General features: G+C 41.2%; 2 protein-coding genes across 2 annotated transcripts; one reads left to right on the plus strand and one right to left on the minus strand.

Moving 5' to 3' along the window:
• Nucleotides 1–6,009: 6,009 nt before the first annotated feature.
• On the plus strand, nucleotides 6,010–13,243 carry LOC4325012 (probable thimet oligopeptidase). Its single transcript, XM_015767428.3, has 20 exons — nucleotides 6,010–6,220; nucleotides 6,572–6,693; nucleotides 7,038–7,201; nucleotides 7,625–7,715; nucleotides 8,315–8,494; nucleotides 8,743–8,820; nucleotides 8,966–9,046; nucleotides 9,398–9,490; nucleotides 9,709–9,789; nucleotides 9,887–10,049; nucleotides 10,166–10,286; nucleotides 10,571–10,643; nucleotides 10,916–11,023; nucleotides 11,310–11,407; nucleotides 11,494–11,539; nucleotides 11,902–11,998; nucleotides 12,328–12,401; nucleotides 12,480–12,584; nucleotides 12,672–12,752; nucleotides 12,834–13,243. The coding sequence occupies exons 1-20, from the start codon at nucleotides 6,100–6,102 to the stop codon at nucleotides 12,942–12,944; spliced, it is 2,088 nt and encodes a 695-aa protein (XP_015622914.1). The 5' UTR covers nucleotides 6,010–6,099; the 3' UTR covers nucleotides 12,945–13,243.
• Nucleotides 13,244–13,573: 330 nt separating this feature from the next.
• Nucleotides 13,574–16,552, minus strand: LOC4325013 (probable carboxylesterase 16). Its single transcript, XM_015783264.3, has 2 exons — nucleotides 15,498–16,552; nucleotides 13,574–14,465 (listed from the first exon to the last, which is right to left on the minus strand). Exons 1-2 carry the CDS (start codon nucleotides 16,187–16,189, stop codon nucleotides 13,925–13,927), a joined length of 1,233 nt encoding a protein of 410 aa, XP_015638750.1. The 5' UTR covers nucleotides 16,190–16,552; the 3' UTR covers nucleotides 13,574–13,924.
• Between the last annotated feature and the right edge of the window lie 2,301 nt (nucleotides 16,553–18,853).

Consider the following 18,853-nt stretch of genomic DNA (forward strand, 5'->3'; position numbering starts at 1 on the left):
CGCCACACCGCCTGTCCCGTTGGTCTACCGCGGCGTGCTCCCTGCCTTCGCCCATTTCTGATTTTTCTTGTCATGCTTCTTATCTCTACCCCCATCTCATTTTTTGATTTGGCAAGAACATGGATGCCAATCAAATGGTGGATTGAGGTGCTGCACATGTGTAGCCGGAACAGAGGAGGATTCGCTGTTTTGGAATCATGGAATGCCTTCTTTTTTTCTCTTGTACTTGCGATCGAATGCGGCGGCAGTCGGGGCGGCGCTGCATCAGGATTGAACGTTTGGGATATGGGTAACTACCTCAAGGACGAAATTGCCCTTCCTAATAACGTTTAGCCTGTTAATCACCTTTTAATCTAGACCATTCACCATCTTTAACATTCGTGCTTTTTTTTTTCTGAGGAGCATAGAAGCACATCTCAATTGTATTAGCAAGTGGTAATGTCTTCTTTTTTGTGTGTGTGGTCTGTATGGATGGATGGTACTGTCGTGTCATGTTGATTTGATGATAATTATCACTTTATTCTCTATTTAGTTTCTCTTTTTCAGGTGCATGTGACCATGAAAACGGTCGGGAGAAGGATTCAGGAAGCACGGTACGATCAATATTGCCATTGACCAAGAGAGGACTACGGTTTGTTCTATTTTATTTTCGTGCCTTACTGAACACATGCAATAGCATCTTTTCTTTCCCTTCTTTTATTTGTTCGATGTTGCAGCCGGAAATGTGTCTCATGCTTGATATTTATTTTACTTCCTCCCGTCAAGCAGTAGTTCTTGTTTAGATTAATGATCTGGAATGACTATATGTTTTTTTTAATCACGACTTGAGCCTTGGTTGCATGTCGCGATCGATGCCCCTTTTTTGGCAAGGAAAGAGCGGAGAATAGGACCATGGCACCATATGTGGTAGTGCATATTGTTTGGACCCAATTTTTTTCAGTCGTTTTGCTGTTGGTATACCTGTAGCATCCAGATTCGTGCTAGAAAAGGGCCCGACGCTGCTTTTACTCAGTGCCCGTGAATCCCGATGCTCTTTTATCTGCACATGCCGGCGCGGCGCCGTTCTGATCAGATCATCAGATTGCCAAATCTTGTCATTTTCCTGCAGCTGTGAATCTTTCTCGTGCTGGGAGCCTTTACAGGCTACTGGCTACAGCTCTTTTTTTTTTTAAGAATTACACAATACAACGCAGACACTCACAACGCACGCGCACTCACCCTTATAAACACACGCACGTAAACCCTACCCTTATGAGCATCTTCGAAGACTGGGCCGGCAAATCCTGGATAAATTGACGAAGTCACCACATGCGTCTCGCTGTCGACGGGTACATTGCCTACCACTGAAAGCACAGCGCCGTTAAATTCTGGAAAATTCACTTCCATGGGGAGTCGAACCCAGGATCTCAGTTGCTACTGAGGCACTGGTAACCATGGCTACATGCCCTTTCGCTTACTGGCTACAGCTCTGTTACTGTTCCAACTAAATTACTGATCTCACGCTGTTGCTGTTCCAACTAAATTACTGATCTCACTCTGTTACTGTTCCAACTAAATTATTATGGTAGTGTTTCCTTGTAAAAGACTTGATTTCTCCGGTAATTATCGCTCTTGCTCATTCTTCCTTGAAACAATCAGGACTTTTTTTTTTTGTCTGTTTAGATTGTAGCCAAAATAAACATTACCAAATTTTGGTATTGCTAAAATTTTAACAAGATGGCAATATTGTCAAATTTTTTATATGATTTCTTATGTATTTACTAAATTTGACAACAAACTAAACGTAGATTTTTTAATTAATTTTTTAAAAAATGGTATGGCTGAAAATGGTATCAAAGTGAATAAGCCCTTTGTTTGGATTCATTGATTTATATCGGAGTTTCTGGGCAGGAACCAATTCACTCCCGTAAGAATCTGAGATTTTGTTTTTCACATCTGATGAGTTTCTAAAAACATTCAGGAATTTGAACCTTCGTGAAGATACCAGTGGAAGATTGCGAGTGACTTTAATCATGCCCATGCCTACCTGTATGCATGCATGACAATCCAGAGACTTCGTAGACGGCAACACGCAAATACGTGCTTAAAGTAATTAACCCGAGCAAGGCTAATACAGCTGATTTGTTGGCTATAAAATTTGTTGCAGCCTTCTCTTAGCCTACATATATAATAGATAGCTATTTACCATTAATATATGGCCCACTTGTTTCTCTCATATAACATCTTGGTTCTTATGTCTAAGCCGGTTGTAGGTTTACAGCTCGTTTCTTCTCTCTCTCCTCTCCTCTCTCTCTTTCACCTCAATATTTAGCCGACTTATAGCCTTCTATTACACTTGCTCTGAAGCTACGTTCATTACTTAAAACAGAGTGACTTATTAACGTATAACTAATTAAGTATTAGCTCTTTTTTAAAGATGGATTAATATGACTTTCTTATAGGAATTTGTTGTAAAAATAACGCATCGTTTAATAGTTTAGAAAGCATACGTGTAGAAAAATGAGGAGTGAGTTTGTAACTAGCAGGAACGAACGCAGCCTAAGTTCTAAGTTAAGTTTAAAAGTATAGTCAGCTAGTATATTATCTTGACAATTAATATATCACTTACAATAAATCTAGTAGCCTATATATAAAAATATATACTATACCATTAATATTTAATATTTAGTCTGCTTCTCATCTACATAGCCTTTTAACTAGTGACCAGCCGCGTCCGAATGCTTCAGCCAAGAAGACGTATGAAGACCGCCATGGAGACAGACGCACGCAACATCACTCGTATATGTACGTGTGTGTGTGTATATATATATATATATATATATATATATATATATATATATATATATGCCTATATATAGCATTTTTATACTTGAAAAAATACTCCATCCGTTTCAAAATATTCGACGCTGTTGATTTTTTAAAATATGTTTAACCGTTTTTCTTATTAAGTAATTATTAATTCTTTTCCTATCATGTGCTTTATTGTTAAATATACTTATATATATATACATATAATTTTACATATTTTACAAAAGTATTTGAATATGACGAACGGTAAAATATGTGCTAAAAATCAATGGTGTATATTTAGAAACGGAGGAAGAATGTTTTTTTTTACGCAACGGAGGGAGTATGGTATACCCACCCAATTTTGAACGTGTTTCTCTCGGATTGGTCAGCTCGCAAATTAAAGGCAAACGCCTACATTTGGACGTATGTACCCGTGCGTGTGTGCACAGCGTGTCGACATAATAGTGTGGCGGCCGGCGAGAGAAAGACGTATGCTATGCATGTCTCCGGCGAGCGAATGGCGGGCGGCGGTCCATGCATCCTCGTCTGCCACGTGAATATGACGCTGCCCCCTGCCATTGCCTGCAGCGCTCGTACACATCCACGGACCACGGTAGCACTAGCTAGCCAGTAGCCTAGTACAGCTATAGCTTAGCTTGCCCTGTACTTTGGGCGCGTGAGCAGTCGGTTTCACGCGCGTACGGACCCAGCGTGTCCACCATGAAGATGCAGTCGCCAGTCAGGCACCACGACGTACTCCCTCCGTAAAAAAAAAAAAATAAAAAAAAAATCTGTGCCCAACGTTTAAGCATCCGTCTTATTTTAAAAAAATTATGAAAAAAATTAAAATGATAAGTCACGCATAAAATATTAATCATGTTTTATTATCTAATAATAATAAAACTATGAATTATAAAAAAATTTTATATAAGACAAACAATCAAAATTGGACACGAAAACCCATGATTTGCTTTTTCTACAGAGAGAGTACGGGTTGATGGCACGCGGGCCACGAACAGCTAAGCCGCAGGACCAACATTTCTTGCTCAGTTCGTTTCCACTTAAAAAAAGTGGATTAAGTTATAAATATTCCTGGCACGCTTTTTAAACTGCTAAACGGTATGTATTGTATGAAAACTTTCTATATGAAAGTTGTTCTAAAATATTATATTAATCCATTTTTTAAGTTTGTAAAAATTAAAACTTAATTAATCACACGTTATTATCACCTCATTTTGCGTAGGATATTCAAACACCACGGATGGATTATCTATATGAAAAACAAGTGCACTGAAAATAAAAAAACTATTGTTGAATAAAAGTTTTACTCTTATTATAACGTAAAAAATCCTATATGTTCATTTTTCAATCTAGGAGTAGTTTCTAGTTTTCCACTAGATATGTGATTTGCACTATATTTTCTCTAACTATATTAACCACAGAGGTATAAACAGACACACCATCATGGAGCGGTGTTATCTATTAGTATCTTCGTCCCCAAATATATGAAGCTTAAACATTCAAAATGTGTCTTGAAATATAAGATATCATCCTAGAGCTAGTTATTTCACCGATTACCGCTTGCTTAAATTTCTTTCTATATATCTTACCATCAACCCAGTCTTCCATTTCCCGTGTTAAAAAAAAATCAACTTGACATGCATGGTGCGTGTAACGCACGTTCAATTTCAACAAGAACATGGATAATTATACACAGGAATTTCAGTGTGTTGGACAACCTTTTCGGGATCAGGGCATGTTTGAGAGGATGAATCGACGGCTAGTATACGAGTCTACATTGTACACCTTTTTTTTTTTGTCATGACTGGCAATGTGCAACTTGATTCCGTACGCACACAGGCATTAAACTCGCTCATGATCTGAACCTTCACAACGCGCCGGATGGCCCGGATGCATGCACATGGGCCTGTGGGCCGAGGCATGGGCTTGTATTTAGAGATGGTCCGATGGGCACTGCACAAACGAGCCTCTTTAGGCTGCGATCATGAAAAGACACATTAGTATATGATTAATTGAATATTAGTAAAAATAAACTTAAAATATGGTAGTAATATGGTTTTTCTAAACAACTTTTCTATATAAATTTTTTTAAACAAACACCGTTTAGCAGTTTGAGAAGTATGCGTGTGACAAAAAAAAATAGAAGTTGAGAGGGTACAGAATACACCCTTGGAACGAAGGAAAAATGGAAGAAATTTAGAGAATTAGAATTATATGAAAATTGATCCTTTGGAACAAAGGACTGGATTTCCACAAAATTCTTTAAAATTCCTTTGGAATAATCAATTCATAAAATTTTCAGAGGAAAACTAACCTAATGCTCTCTCTTTCTAGAGTCATGAAGTTACTATATTTTTTTCTTTGGTTTTGCCAAAAGACATTTGTTACAAACTCATGTGGACCATTTTTAGATTCAACATCCATGTCATCCTATCTCTATATTTTTTCTATTCCTTTATTTTCTAAATCATGTGTTCTAAATGAGCTCTTAAGCTATAAGCTAATCATATTACATTGCTTAATTAAGTCTATGTTAAATGGTATTGGATCAAGAGAAAAAAGTCTATCTTTTTTTTACGCGCACACTTCTTGAACTACTAAACGGTACGTCTTTTCGTTTAAAAGAATATCTATAGCAAAGTTACTTTAAAAATCATATTAATCCATTTTTACAAGTTTGAAATAATTAATACTCAATTAATCATATGTTAACAGCTTCCTATAAAAAAATCATATGGTAACGGCTCACCTCATTTCGTGTATCATCTCAATCGTCTCATTTCCTCTCATCTCAAACACATCCTTAAAACCAAGATTAAAATTCACTACGCCAATGTTTAAAGATAGGGACAAAACTCTATTTTTTTAATAACGAAACTCTATTTGAACAAATCCAGAAGATCTTATCTTTAGCTCTATAGCTCAACAGTGACTTTTGGCTTGAAAAAAAAACCTGATGGACAAGCTTTCCATCTCTTTAGCATTAATCCTAATGCTGATCCTGTAGCTGGTAATCCGCTATCAACCAGCATAAACAAAGTAGAAAGTACTGTACAAATCAATTTTCTGTATACAGCTATAGAGGCGTGCAAAAATCTCCCTTAAATCCAGCCGTCCACGCGGATACCAACGGCCAGATCTCGCATATCATCGTCACCTCCGCTCGCTTAGCTCTAGCTCTCAGCCGCCCGCTGCTCCAGCTGCTCTTCCGTTTTTTTTCCCCTCTCTCTCCTCTTCGCCGCCCGCGGCGCGCCTTCCAGAACCTTCCAGAAGCTTCCTCCCGCCCCGATGTCTCTCCGGAGGCGGGAGCGCCGGGTCATCGCCGCGGCCGGCGCGGCGGCGCTCGTCGCCGTCGGCCTCAACCTCGCCTTCTCCGCCGTCGCCGCCCACCGCCGCAGGAAGCGGCGAGGTACGCGCCGCCCGAAACCCCCCCGGAGTTTTGGTTACGATGCTCCCCTCATGTCGCTCTACTTTTTCCTCAAGCTGTGCACGCCTCTCCTGCTTCTGCTCAATTGTGTAGCAATGTAGCATCCGCTGTTGATTTTTTTTTTTTTTTTGGGGGGGGGGGGGGGGGTGAAGAGTGGAAAAATGGCCCCCATAATGTTGCCCTTCTGTCCGCAAATCCACGCGTGAGATGTAGAAATATGTGTTTGATCGCAATAAATATTGCAGGAATTTAACTCTTGGGGCATGGAGTTATGAAGATTTAGTGGCGTAGTTTTCGCGTGATTGAATGTTTGAATGTGTTGGATGGTTGCAGAGCTCCCAGGGTTTACTGCGCAAGTCAACCTCTCAGCTGCTGACATCAAGAGATTAGCTGATCGCGTCGTTTCTAAGTCGAAGGAAACATACGACGCTGTGGCTGCGGTTCCCCTAGATAAAGTATGTATCCAACACTCTGCTGCCTCTGCATTTTTTATGGAATATACCTTTTCAATCAAATCTTAGGCATTGTTTTGGAATGTGTATATGCTGCATTATTTCATTTGCATCCCACCATTACGTTGAAATGCTTTTTGTGGTATAGCAGCAGAAACACGTACGCTTTACAGTATGTTGTTTCTTAATTTCATTAAGTTGATAATGTGACATGAATAAATGTGTGGGTTCTTTTTAAATGCCTCAACACTGGCAGGATATATTCATCCTATACTGTCTATTTGCCTGCATAAAGCCAAAGAGTGGCACGGGTTTCATATTTTGGTACATGATATGTTCTGTTGCAGGTCAGCTTCTCTAATGTCATTGCACCTCTGGCGGAATTAGATGCTCAGCAGTTCCCACTGGTTCAAGCCTGTGTGCTTCCTAGAATGGTCTCACCGTCTGATGATGTACGAAGGGCCAGTGCAGAAGCAGAGAAACGATTGGATTCTCACTTCCAGCAGTGCAGGTGCAACTTGTTACTTATTTCCTTTTCTATCTACACGGTGTAACTGCTGGTAGTTATACATCTACCAGACAGAGTTGCAATCACTGTTGATAAATAATGTGAAACCATGCACATAGGTTGGTATCTTGGTATCTTAAGAATCCACGATACTTGTATTATTATATAACCAATTCAGTGAGCATTCGTAACACATAACATCATTCCAGTATTCATTCCTTTCCATTGTTGATATGGTTAAATGAAGTGATATGGTTAAGAAAACACATTCTTAATAGAATCTGAATTCCCTTTCCTTAATAAAACAAGGGCCCCTGTTTCAAATAAAACAATAACCTGAATTCCCTGTTATTGACCTTTCCGATCTAATAAATTCCTGTTGAGACTCTAGTATAAGTACCTTGTTTTTTCGTGCAAGGTGTCCAGGCAGCGTGAAGATGTGTATCGTGTCATAAAGGCATTCACACAGAAAGGTGAAAGAATAGGCCTTGAAGCAACAAGATTTGTCCAGTGCATGGTAGACGATTCCCTTCTCTGAATGATGCTATGATCACGCAGCTCTATAGATGTCCCTTGTCATTGTATCTTTTCTTCATCCGATGTACTACCTCTGTTTCATATTATAAGTCGCCTAGACTTTTTTCCTAGTCAACTTCTTTAGGTTTGATTAAATTTATAGAAAAAATTAGCAACATCTCCAACACCAAATTTGTTTCATTAAATGTAACATTGAGCATATTTTGATAATATGTTTATTTTGTGTTGAAAATGTTGCTATATTTTTCTATAAACTTGATCAAATTTTAAAAAGTTTAACTAGGAAAAAAGTTAAAACGACTTATAGTATGAAATGGAGGGAGTACCTTTGTGCGTGCTCTATCTTTTCTTGTTCGTTTTGCATTTCACCTATGATTTATTGACTTTAAAAGATTAATATCTGTTCGTTTTTAGCTATAGATCAAAGTTGAAGGTAGACAGTGGATGTATAGCTACTTTACTTATGAATCTGTTGGGAAATAAAGGATATGCTGTTTGCTTAAAAGGTGTCCCAGCATATTTCTTGACCCAACGAGTACCTGCTTGCTGATTCAATCATTATGTCAATGACACATACAGGTAAGAGAGTTTGAACGCAATGGTGCTAAACTAACTCAAAGCAAGAAAACGGAGATGGAGAAACTGAAATCTCACATTGATGACTTAAGTTTGAAGTATATTCAAAGCTTAAATGATTCCACAAAATTTCTTCTATTGAACGAGGAAGACCTGGCTGGGATGCCACTAGAGTTCTTAAAGGTAAGCTGGGAGGATGCAGTATACACACTTCCGAATGTTCACACATCCATGATCCATCCAATATCATTCTTTAATGAGTTTACCTTTAGGAACTACAATGTGCGAACATTGGACTGTTAAAAAATGGGAGTACTCAGCTTTTATTGAAAGCTATTTTCGGACTTTACGAATGAACTGAAGTGTGATAAGAGAAAAAAGGATGATACTATTTCTATCTGATCCTACATTACAATGACTGTTCAACTCAGGAACTGGAAAATACAAATGGGAAGTGGAAGGTTCTGCTGACCAGTTATCATGTTACTCCAATTCTTGAGCATTGCAAGGTCAGCTCTATTTTGTGCTTCTTTTCATGCACATCTGCATAAGGCATTTAATATTATATGCTGTGGAGTACTTAAGATTAGAATCTTTTTACTACAATTCTTTTATATAATCGCTAACTGGTCTAATTTATTTCTTGTTTTCAAGGTTGGCTCTACCAGGAAACTGATTGCTGTTGCTTATGGCCAGAAAGGTGGAAAAGAGAATATAGCCATCCTGGAAAAATTGGTAACTCCAAATATTCATATCTGTAAACTCATAAGGAACTTATACCTTTCGATTCATGATTTCATTTATTTCGCACAACTAAGTTCTATGCTGCAGTTGGTCAATTACCCAGGAAAGATATGTAACATTATAGCTCATTGAAATAGGATTTTATTATTTTACGTCCAACCTGTGCTGTAGAGGTGCACTAGGGTGCAATCCACATTTATGAGCATTATTTGACTTAAGCGTTACAATGTTTTAATTTCTTAACTGGTAAAGCAATTGCTTATTTTAGATGCATAATCTCAGTTCATAATGGAAACCAGCAGCTGACAAGTTGTGTTTTCCCCCCTTTTAACATAATAATAGGTCCAGCTAAGACACCGGCTTGCTAGATTGCTGGGGTATCCCAATTATGCTGATTATGCTATTGAACCTAGAATGCCGAGGACGTCAAGGAAGGTTTGTACTTTCCCATTATGCAGATCTGCTAGAGATTTTTTTTAGCTAAATCTGCATTCTTAATTTTGTCTCAATATACTGATATAATTACTCTCAGATCATCAGTTTTCCAACAAGATGATGTTTAGCCATTTCATTTGCATCCCCTTTCACATGCTCACCTAAATTTGCATATGATACCAAGACCCACTCATGCTCTAAAGGACTTGTACCTACAGGTCTTGGAGTTTTTGGAGGAGATGTCAGAACAATTAAATGGCCTAGCTAATAGGGAGCTCAGCGTACTCAAAGATCTGAAGGTTTTGGACAAAGCTCTTATTGATCTCTCTCTTTCTTTTTATTGATTACACTCTTTTTATTAACAATTTAAACTCATAGTCAATCTTCTAATTTCAGATGGAGGAGGAGGGTGATGCTCAATTTAGCGTGGAAGACCTGTTATACTACATGAAAAGAGCTGAGGAGCTCAAGGTTGATCTTGATATTGGTGAAATTAAACAATTTTTCCCTGTTGACCTGGTCATATCAGGAATATTGAAGATGTTTCAAGATCTGTTTGGTAAGATGTACCCATCAGAGAATAAACCATAACCCCCCATTATTCATAAAATTCGACTGGATATACCTCTTCCAAAATATGACTGGATGTGTTTTACTCTCATCTTATTTTGGCAGCACTGCGATTTGAGGAAATGAAGGATGCTGAGACTTGGCACGATACAGTTCGTCTCTTTTCTGTCTGGGATGCAAGTTCAAGTGATCTTTTGGGTTACTTTTTTCTGGATATCTTTTCCAGGTTTGTTTGGATGCATGCTGGTGAAGTTTTAATAATTTTGCTAGCCTCACGCTACTATTTAGAAATCTAGTTGAGCATGCATATTGAAACATTACTTCTGAAAGCCAATTCTCTTAGGATAAAATCTTATCTTGATAAATGCAGACACAGAACACATGAAAGAAACATTAAGGATAAACAGCATAACATGGAAACACAAATCACAAGGGAAAAAAATGCACACTTCCACTTGCACTTGCGACCAAATAAAGTAATTTTGATGAACTACTTGACTTTATTCCCAGGGAAGGAAAATATGCACATACCTGCGTCGTGGCACTTCAGAATAGATGCCTGTGTTCTAATGGCACAAGAAAGGTAATGTAGAGAATTCATGTATTTCTAGTGCAGTTAGAGCATGATCAATTGTTCGAATCGGCTCAATTGAAAGGACTGGTTATTCAAAGTAGTGTAAAAAGGGTGTCTTGCTAAAGCAAAGCTACTGGAGACTTAAGACAATCAAAATTTTACAAGCTAGAAAACGACTCTGCGGTTCTCAGTTTCTCACGAGTCGTGATATCTATAATCGGTGAAATGTACATGTGGATTCTAGTGGAGCCCGGTGTTAATTTGGTGGTCATTGCCAACAGGTTCCAGTTGCAGTTCTATTGTCTCAATGCCCGAAAGAGTTTGATGGGAATTCAGCACTGCTGAGGTTCCCAGAAGTTGTAAGGATATTCCATGAATTCAGTCATGTGGTATGCTAAATTCTCTCACTTTGTTTTTAGCAAACTTTTTAACAGAAATGTTCTTTACAAATAGGGCTTCACAGAAATATGTTTTGTTTTAAGTTTATAATACTATTACTTCATTAGGCACTGTTTTTGCCACTTGGGAATTATCGTTATACCTTAATTATGGTAAATGAAATTTAGCTTTCTTTCTTGAGAAATTCGACTTTTGACCAATGCCAGATTGCTGATTATCTCTTCCGCTGTTGAACATCAAATAAAACTGCGTTGATTGGTCTCCAATATTCTGTAGGTCCATCATATCTCCAACAGAGCCACCTTTTCTAGATTTTCGGGTCTTCAACTGGAGGGGGATTTTGCTGAAATTCCAAGTCTGTTACTTGAGAATTGGTAGGTATTGCTGTGTTTCTTCAGTAACATACCAACACTTTGGAAGCTGTCATTTCTGATGTGTAAGATGAAATTTGCCATTTCAGGTGCTATGAGAACATTTCTCTAAAAATGATGTCTGGCTTCCATCAGGTGATGCAAGTTAGCATGATGTTTATGTGCCGAAATAATATTTGAAACATTGTGCACTGCCTCTACAGAGGAGATATTTAGATTTTTATACTACCAAGTTATTTTAGGCAATGGAACAACCAAGCTTATGAATAAGAAGTGGATGTTTTTTGCATGACCGGAAAAACATTGTTTAGATTAAGAAAGCAGTATATGAACTGGGAATAGTTTCCTCTTTTGTTTATGACATGAAGTGAATCTGATGACACATAAAAAAAATTGTATTGGTGATACAGGCTTTTTAGACTTAGACAAGTTAGTGTTGACCTGATGAAACTTGTTTCAAATTGCACTTGAAATAGTTTCTGTTCTTATCATTGTAGGACATTACGAAGTCTATCACTAGTGAGGCTTGCCAATCACTGAAAAGAAGGCGTGACATATTTGCTGGCCTGAAACTGAAACAAGAGATCCTTTTGTGTGAGTCATTTTGCTGGGAAGATTGTTTCTCAACAGTACTATCTCTGATACTCTGACAACATAGTGAGATACGGATACTATGAGACATTGACGATTGATGTCCCCAGCACTTCGTTTTCTCTAATTGTGCAACACAATAACTGATAAATAAACTCATTTGTCGTTCTTAAGACCTGTATTTTGAACAAAAGAAAAACAGTCTTACTTCCCTTGTTTTCCGCCTATTCACTGAATAAATTACTGTTTTTATATGTGTAATCCCAACCTGGTATATGCTTTTTGACATGTTCATTAGTGCTAGCTAATACGTGTTCTTTTGCTGTTACCAGGCCTTGTTGATCAGATAATACATACAGGCGAAAATGTGAACATTGATGACTTAATCAAGGATCTTCATCCAAAGGTACATTGTAAATAACTGATTCATTATTTATATTACTTGCATGGACAACTGAAGGTGTAATGCTCCTTTTTTTTTCAGGTAATGCTAGGTATACCTTTGTTGGAAGGGAATAGCCCAGCTTCATGTTTTCCACGTATTGCTATTGGCTATGATGCTGTGTGCTACAGTTACATATGGAGTGAGGTCTGATCTAAGCATAACTCCAAAGGCATATTACACTCATCATATATTTTAAACCATTAGTAAAGCACATTCACTTTTACAATGCAGGTGTTTGCGGCTGATCTGTTTGCATCAAAATTTAAAGACGACTTGCTAAATCAGCATGCGGGGTTGCGGTTTAGAAATAAGGTACTGACTAGTGCTCCTGAGGCATTATGTATTTCCATCATCGACTCATGGCAATTGTTCTAAAATGCTTTCATTATTCAGGTATTGGCTCCAGGAGGCTCGAAAAATCCCCTTGATATCATATCTGACTACCTTGGACGAGAACCATCATTGCAAGCTTTCATTCAGAGCCGAACGAGGAACAGTCTGTGAAAGATCGTGTAACCCTTGAAGGTTTAATTAGTGTTGAATTATTTTTTTTTCTCTGAGGGAATAGTTAGTGCTGAGATCTGATTATGATCTGTTCGTTTGTTCAACCTTTTACTGCAACGAGAATGCTTTTGCAGTGACAAGGTATCTAGGAGCAGTCATTTTTCTCACATCGGAGCTGCCCTCAAGTTTCAGCCATGTAGTGCAATGTCCGTTTATTGTACAATTAGCAACTGGGAAAAGGGGGTGAAGTTAACTTCACTTCATTGACGATGCTGAAACTTGAAAAGATCATACGAGCATACATGTGTCAAAAGAACATGCATGTGGATTAAACAAGAAGCTGGAAGACATACGAAACTTAGGCCTGAAATCTGTTGGTGTAAGCACGAAGCAATGTGTCGCCTTAAACCTTGCAAAATGAAGGTGAGGTTGAAGTAAACGGGTGAAATGCAAAGTAAACCTTTGAGTGGTATCAAAATTAACAACCAAAACAAGTTGGAGATAACTTCCATTTGAATATTGTTCTGGAATTTGCGTTAGAAAACCTGAGTGGTATCAAAATTACAACCAAAACAAGTAAAGGTTAACCAAGTAAAAGAAAATTGAGTTGATTGGCAGACGCGATGGTATATCAACGCTTTTTCTTTAAATTGATCATTGGACAATGACACTTGCCTTCTCAAAAATGGTAAATTCAAGCCCCAACAATTTCATATTACACAAAGGGTACAAAAGAAATTAAAGAATTGAGCTCTACAGGGGGAAGAGCATCGTCTTTGAGTTCAGTCTACAATTTGCACACTACATTCTCTCTCACAAAGACCATAATAAATGGGGGGAAAAAGCCCAGTACTCACTCACATTAGGCTAACAGGTTCCTGGCCTCCACTTTGCAATTGCTCCCATTACCAGGTGAAAAAGAACATGTTGATGCTTTCCCGTAAGTCTATTTCACAGTTCTGATATATTTGCTACAACTACTAATACGAGAACTCGTGTCCTCGGAGGGATATGTATTTCTTCATCCATATGGCGATGTCCTCGGCACAGGCCTGGGCCTGCGGTGTCTTGAGGAAAACATCGAGGGTTGCAAACTCATGAACTGTATCCTTGTAATCAAGAACAGGTGCATCGACATTCACCTTGCGGAGCTCCTCCGAGTATGCAATTGCTCGATCCCTCATCCAGTCATGTTCCGCGATGACTGTCAAGGTCGGAGGCATACATTTCAGTGGTGGCCCTCCTCTATCAGGAGCCAGGGGATTCGCAGCAGGATGATCCAGGCTGAATTCCTTCTCTGACAAAAATAATCTCCAAGCAAGTATACATGTGGACTTGTCATAGAAGTATGAGTTCGCAAGCCTTATTTCCGAGTGTGTTGGAACGCTTCCTATGAAGAATGGGTACATCAGAACCTGTGCAACAACCTTGATAGGGTCAAATAGCTTTCCATCTTCTACTGCCTTCCGAGTGACAAAATTAGCAATATTGGCACCACAGCTTACACCAAGTAGTACACATCTGTTCAATCAAAAGACAGAATGCATGGTCAGATTACAGTAATAGTAATGCTCAATAACTAGAACAAAAGGAATAACTATAAATGATCAGGTATATTGACCAGCAAGACAAGAATAGTTGTTGGCGTGGTAAAGACTAACATATTATATTGGAAATTGAACTTAGGTGAACACTTTGAACGTTGAGACATCTACACCCAGGAAGTTGCAACATCAATCGACAGAGGTTGAAGTGAAGATGGTACATCAATACGAAAACATGTAATTTTGCTTGCATTTAAAGCAATTGCATTGTGGAGAGACCATTAACAGACATCTACTCAACATTTAGCTTCCAGATGAATAGAGCTTTCCCAACAAGATAAAAACTTACATTTTTTTTCCAAAGAAAAAGTCAACACACATGCCACAAGTCAAACGAATCTTAAAATGGCACAATGTATTATAAATGCCAACAACCATCTGGAGTACAGTCCTGGTGGGCTGGCATTTGGAATTTTTTGAATGCTTATTCTTAATTCTGGAGCTACACACTGTTGTGAGCCTGTGTATCATCACAATCCACACGAAAAGCTGAAGTGCATGCAGATGGCGTGATACAACATAAATTACACATGACATATCGAACAAGCCTAATTAACGGGCACTAAACATTGAACCTGTCTCAGCGAACATTCTCGCACATTTTAAATCTGGTACCACTCAGAAATGGAAACTATTGTGGAACTCAACACATTCATAATATTATTACCATTTGAATCTCCAACAGACCAAGTATTTACTCATCCCTTCTAATATGGTCACCAAACTAGAGCAATTTTGATGTACAGTACCAAGAAATGCTAGTGGATGACAAATTAGAACTATTAGATCAATAGATAGAAGGTTGTGAAAGAAAAACCCAATTATCTTCACTCAATTCTTTTGTTTGCCTCATTTGCCAATGCAGTGTTAAGTTCCTACCCATTTACTGCAATACAGTACTACTACCGATTAACACAAGTACAAACAAGAGGGATTGAACAAATCTTACCTTGCCGGATCACCATGGGCAGCAATCCACGGCTCGACGGTAGAAGCACCGAACGTGTCCACCCCGCCACCGACCTTGCTCATCATGGCGAGATTCGCTTGCTTGGCGATCCACCTGAGCACCCTGACCCCGTCATCGAACGCGGCGGGATAGCGGCTCTCGGGCGCAAGCCTGTATCCCACGGCGACGACGATGGCGTCGCACATCTTGGCCACCCTCCTGCAGAAGGCGTCGTTGGCGGCGGAGCTGCTGCTCCCGGACACGAACCCGCCGCCGTGGAACTGGACGACGATGGGCAGCCTCCGCCGCGCGGACGCCGCGGCGCGCGGGGAGGAGACGGCGTGCGGGAGGTAGCCCCTGTAGGGCGCGCTCCCGCCGTTGGCGGTGGCGGGCGGGGGCTCGCTGGCGCGGCGGCTGTGCGGGCGCGGCGGCGGGGTGGGGAGGAAGATGCGGACGGAGAGGGAGGAGTTGGGGTCGATGTGGAGGTCCTTGGAGGCGACGCCGTCCGCCGCGGAGAAGGCCGGGTTCGACGGCGCCGTGGCCTCGTCCGCGCGGCAGGAGACCCCGAACGCCGCCGCGTCGTCTTCCCCTCCCGCCGCCGCCGCCGCAGCCGCCGCGGCGAGCGACTGGAGCTTGTGGCGGAGGAGGAACTTGAAGAAGACGCTGTAGATCTTCACGCCGACGCCCGGCATCGCCTCACCTCACCAGGATCCACACATCCGACGAGCGAACCCGCCCCGCCCCGCCCGCTCGGATCTGCAAGTCCCGCCGCAGATCACCCGGCTCCGTCGGATTCACGAACCAGACCGCGTCAAAATCGACGCCAACCAAGAGCGAGATTGGATTGCGAATGATGATGGAGTGGTTGGGGGAGGAGAGGGAAAGCGAGAAGCAAATGGCGATTGGTTGGGTGGCAATCCGGATGGGATGACGACGATGATGGCAGAGGGCGGCGTGGGGTGGAAGGATCGAGAGGCGAGACGAGACGAGACGAGACGAGGTTGGTGAGGCGGAAGGAAAAGACGGGGAAGCGAAGCCGAGGCGAAGAAGGGGTTGGTTCGTTCGCTCGCTCGCTCGTTGGATTGATTTGATTCCGTGGATGCGGCCGAGCCGAGCCGACGCGAACGCCCGCTCCCAAATGCGACCGTGTTTTTTCAATTCAAACCCCCGCCTCCCTCTGTTTCTCTTCTCATGGTGAATTCCGTTAGAATGTTCTGAAATTATTGTATGTTTACGGGTTAGTGTAAGTGTCAACCGTTTTAACCAGTCTAACCAAAGCGCAATCGAGACCAATTAGCTAGCCTGTTCACAAGGCCAAGTATCCGAGATTAGTACTAGTACACAGCATCCAGTTCTCACTCCCAAGATTGCTGGTCACGTTCTCTACCTCCTCCCAGAAAAAAAGGGGTTGCTGATCACGCACGTTCCATGTGTTGTCGGTGCGGGTGGGTCAGGCGATTTCTGGGAAGAGGTAACAAATCCTCACCCGCGAGCGAGCCGCCGTCAACGCCACGAGCGGCGGAGGATACCCCCTGCATCCTGCAGCCAATTCGCTCGTCGCAAAGACCGTGTCGTTGTACTTGTGCTACTTGTGCGCATAGTACGTGTGAGCCGGCGACACGGCGATTATAACTATAGACAACTAGACCGCGGAGAATTTTGATTGTGAGAAGCAGCTGATCGATTAACCGGAACGGTTCAACGGCACGCACGTACGCACGGCGGCACGGGGTATAAGTAATCATGTGGTAAGATGTAGTAACGCGTTGCCAATGACCAATCCAGCAGGTACAATATACGTATGACGTATATACCTCCATATTTTAATTTTAATGTATGACGCCGTTGATTTTTTGTCTAACGTTTGACTATTCGTCTTATTTAAAAAATTTATGTAATTATCATTTATTTTATTATGACTTAATTTGTCATCAAATATTTTTTAAGCATGACATAAATATTTTTATATTTACATAAAATTTTTGAATAAAACGAATGGTTTAGTCGAAAAGTCAACGGCATCATATATTAAAATACGGAGGTATTACGTATATACGAGTAATAGTAACCAGTCAGACGCGACGGGCGAGAGCACGAAGGTTCAAAGTGGAAAAACGCAGGCTGCAACGCAACCGAGTCAAGCCGTTCTTTTCACCGTCGGTGTCTATCTGGAATGGCCAGCTGGCCTGCCGCCTACGTGACCCTGGTTACTTGGGCCGCTTCTTGACCGTACGGGCTGGAGAAGTCAGCCTGGTACCGATAGAGATCCTATGCGGGCCATCTATATGGCCCAAAACTCGCCTATGTCCCGTGTCCGTAAAGGAACCAGTCCCACTTTAACTCCCTTAAAAAGTGACCTGAATTTAATCCGTGACCCTCAACCGCACAACCGGTATGACCCCCCGAACTATTCAAACCAGTGCAATTTGAATTCCTTAGCGGTTTTGGACGACGGTTTTGCTGACATGGCACTGACGTGGCGATGTTGACTTGGTCTGTGGTGTTGACGTCACGCTTAGGAGGCATTAAAATAAAAAACTATGTGGGCCCCATTCGTCATTCAAAAAAAATACTAGGTCAACATCACCACGTCAATAAAACCGCCGTCCAAAACCGCTGTCAAATTGTTCAGGGAGTCATCCTATCTGGTTTTGCGGTCGAGGGTCATGCATTAGATTCGGATCACTTTAAAGGGAGTCAAAGTGAACTTATTCCATCCGTAAATACAACGGGCTTTTGACGAAGCCCAGTATTACGGCACGGGGCCTCGTGCCAGCGGAACAACTAGGCCCACAAAATCCAATCTGGTCCGTCCCAGCCTCCCAGCTTGTTCCGAGATTGAAGTACGGAGATCGAGATGCCGCCGCCGGACGCGTTCCACCGCGCACGGTTGTCTCTCCACGAAATCCACGGAATTAAATTTTAAAATATACATTATTTTTTTTCGATTTTGTATATATATACATGTGTTTGAAAAAATTACATAAATATACGTCAAAAAATTACATAAATATACGTCTCCCGCAGGCTGGTGATGCGGCACCGCCTCCTCCAGCCAACATGCGTGACTGGGGCGGTCCCGCGCCGGGGCGGTGCGGCACCGCATCGGCCGCCGCACCGGCCGCTGCTCGGGTGCATGCCTGCCACCGCTTGGCGGTGGCGCAGAACAGGCATGCGGCACCGCGGGCGTTCCCGCGTCATCAGTCAGCGCCACCGCCGCTTGATCAGTGTAGCACAGTGATGCATATTAGCATATATAGCACATTACACATGCATTAGCAGCATTACGAACAAAAGTTTATTTGATTATGTGTTTGATCGTTTGCATTTGGCGGACCCGCTTAACCATTCCGCGG

This window comes from Oryza sativa, chromosome 1, assembly GCF_034140825.1.
Source record: "Oryza sativa Japonica Group chromosome 1, ASM3414082v1".
Classification (NCBI taxonomy): Eukaryota; Viridiplantae; Streptophyta; class Magnoliopsida; order Poales; family Poaceae; genus Oryza; species Oryza sativa.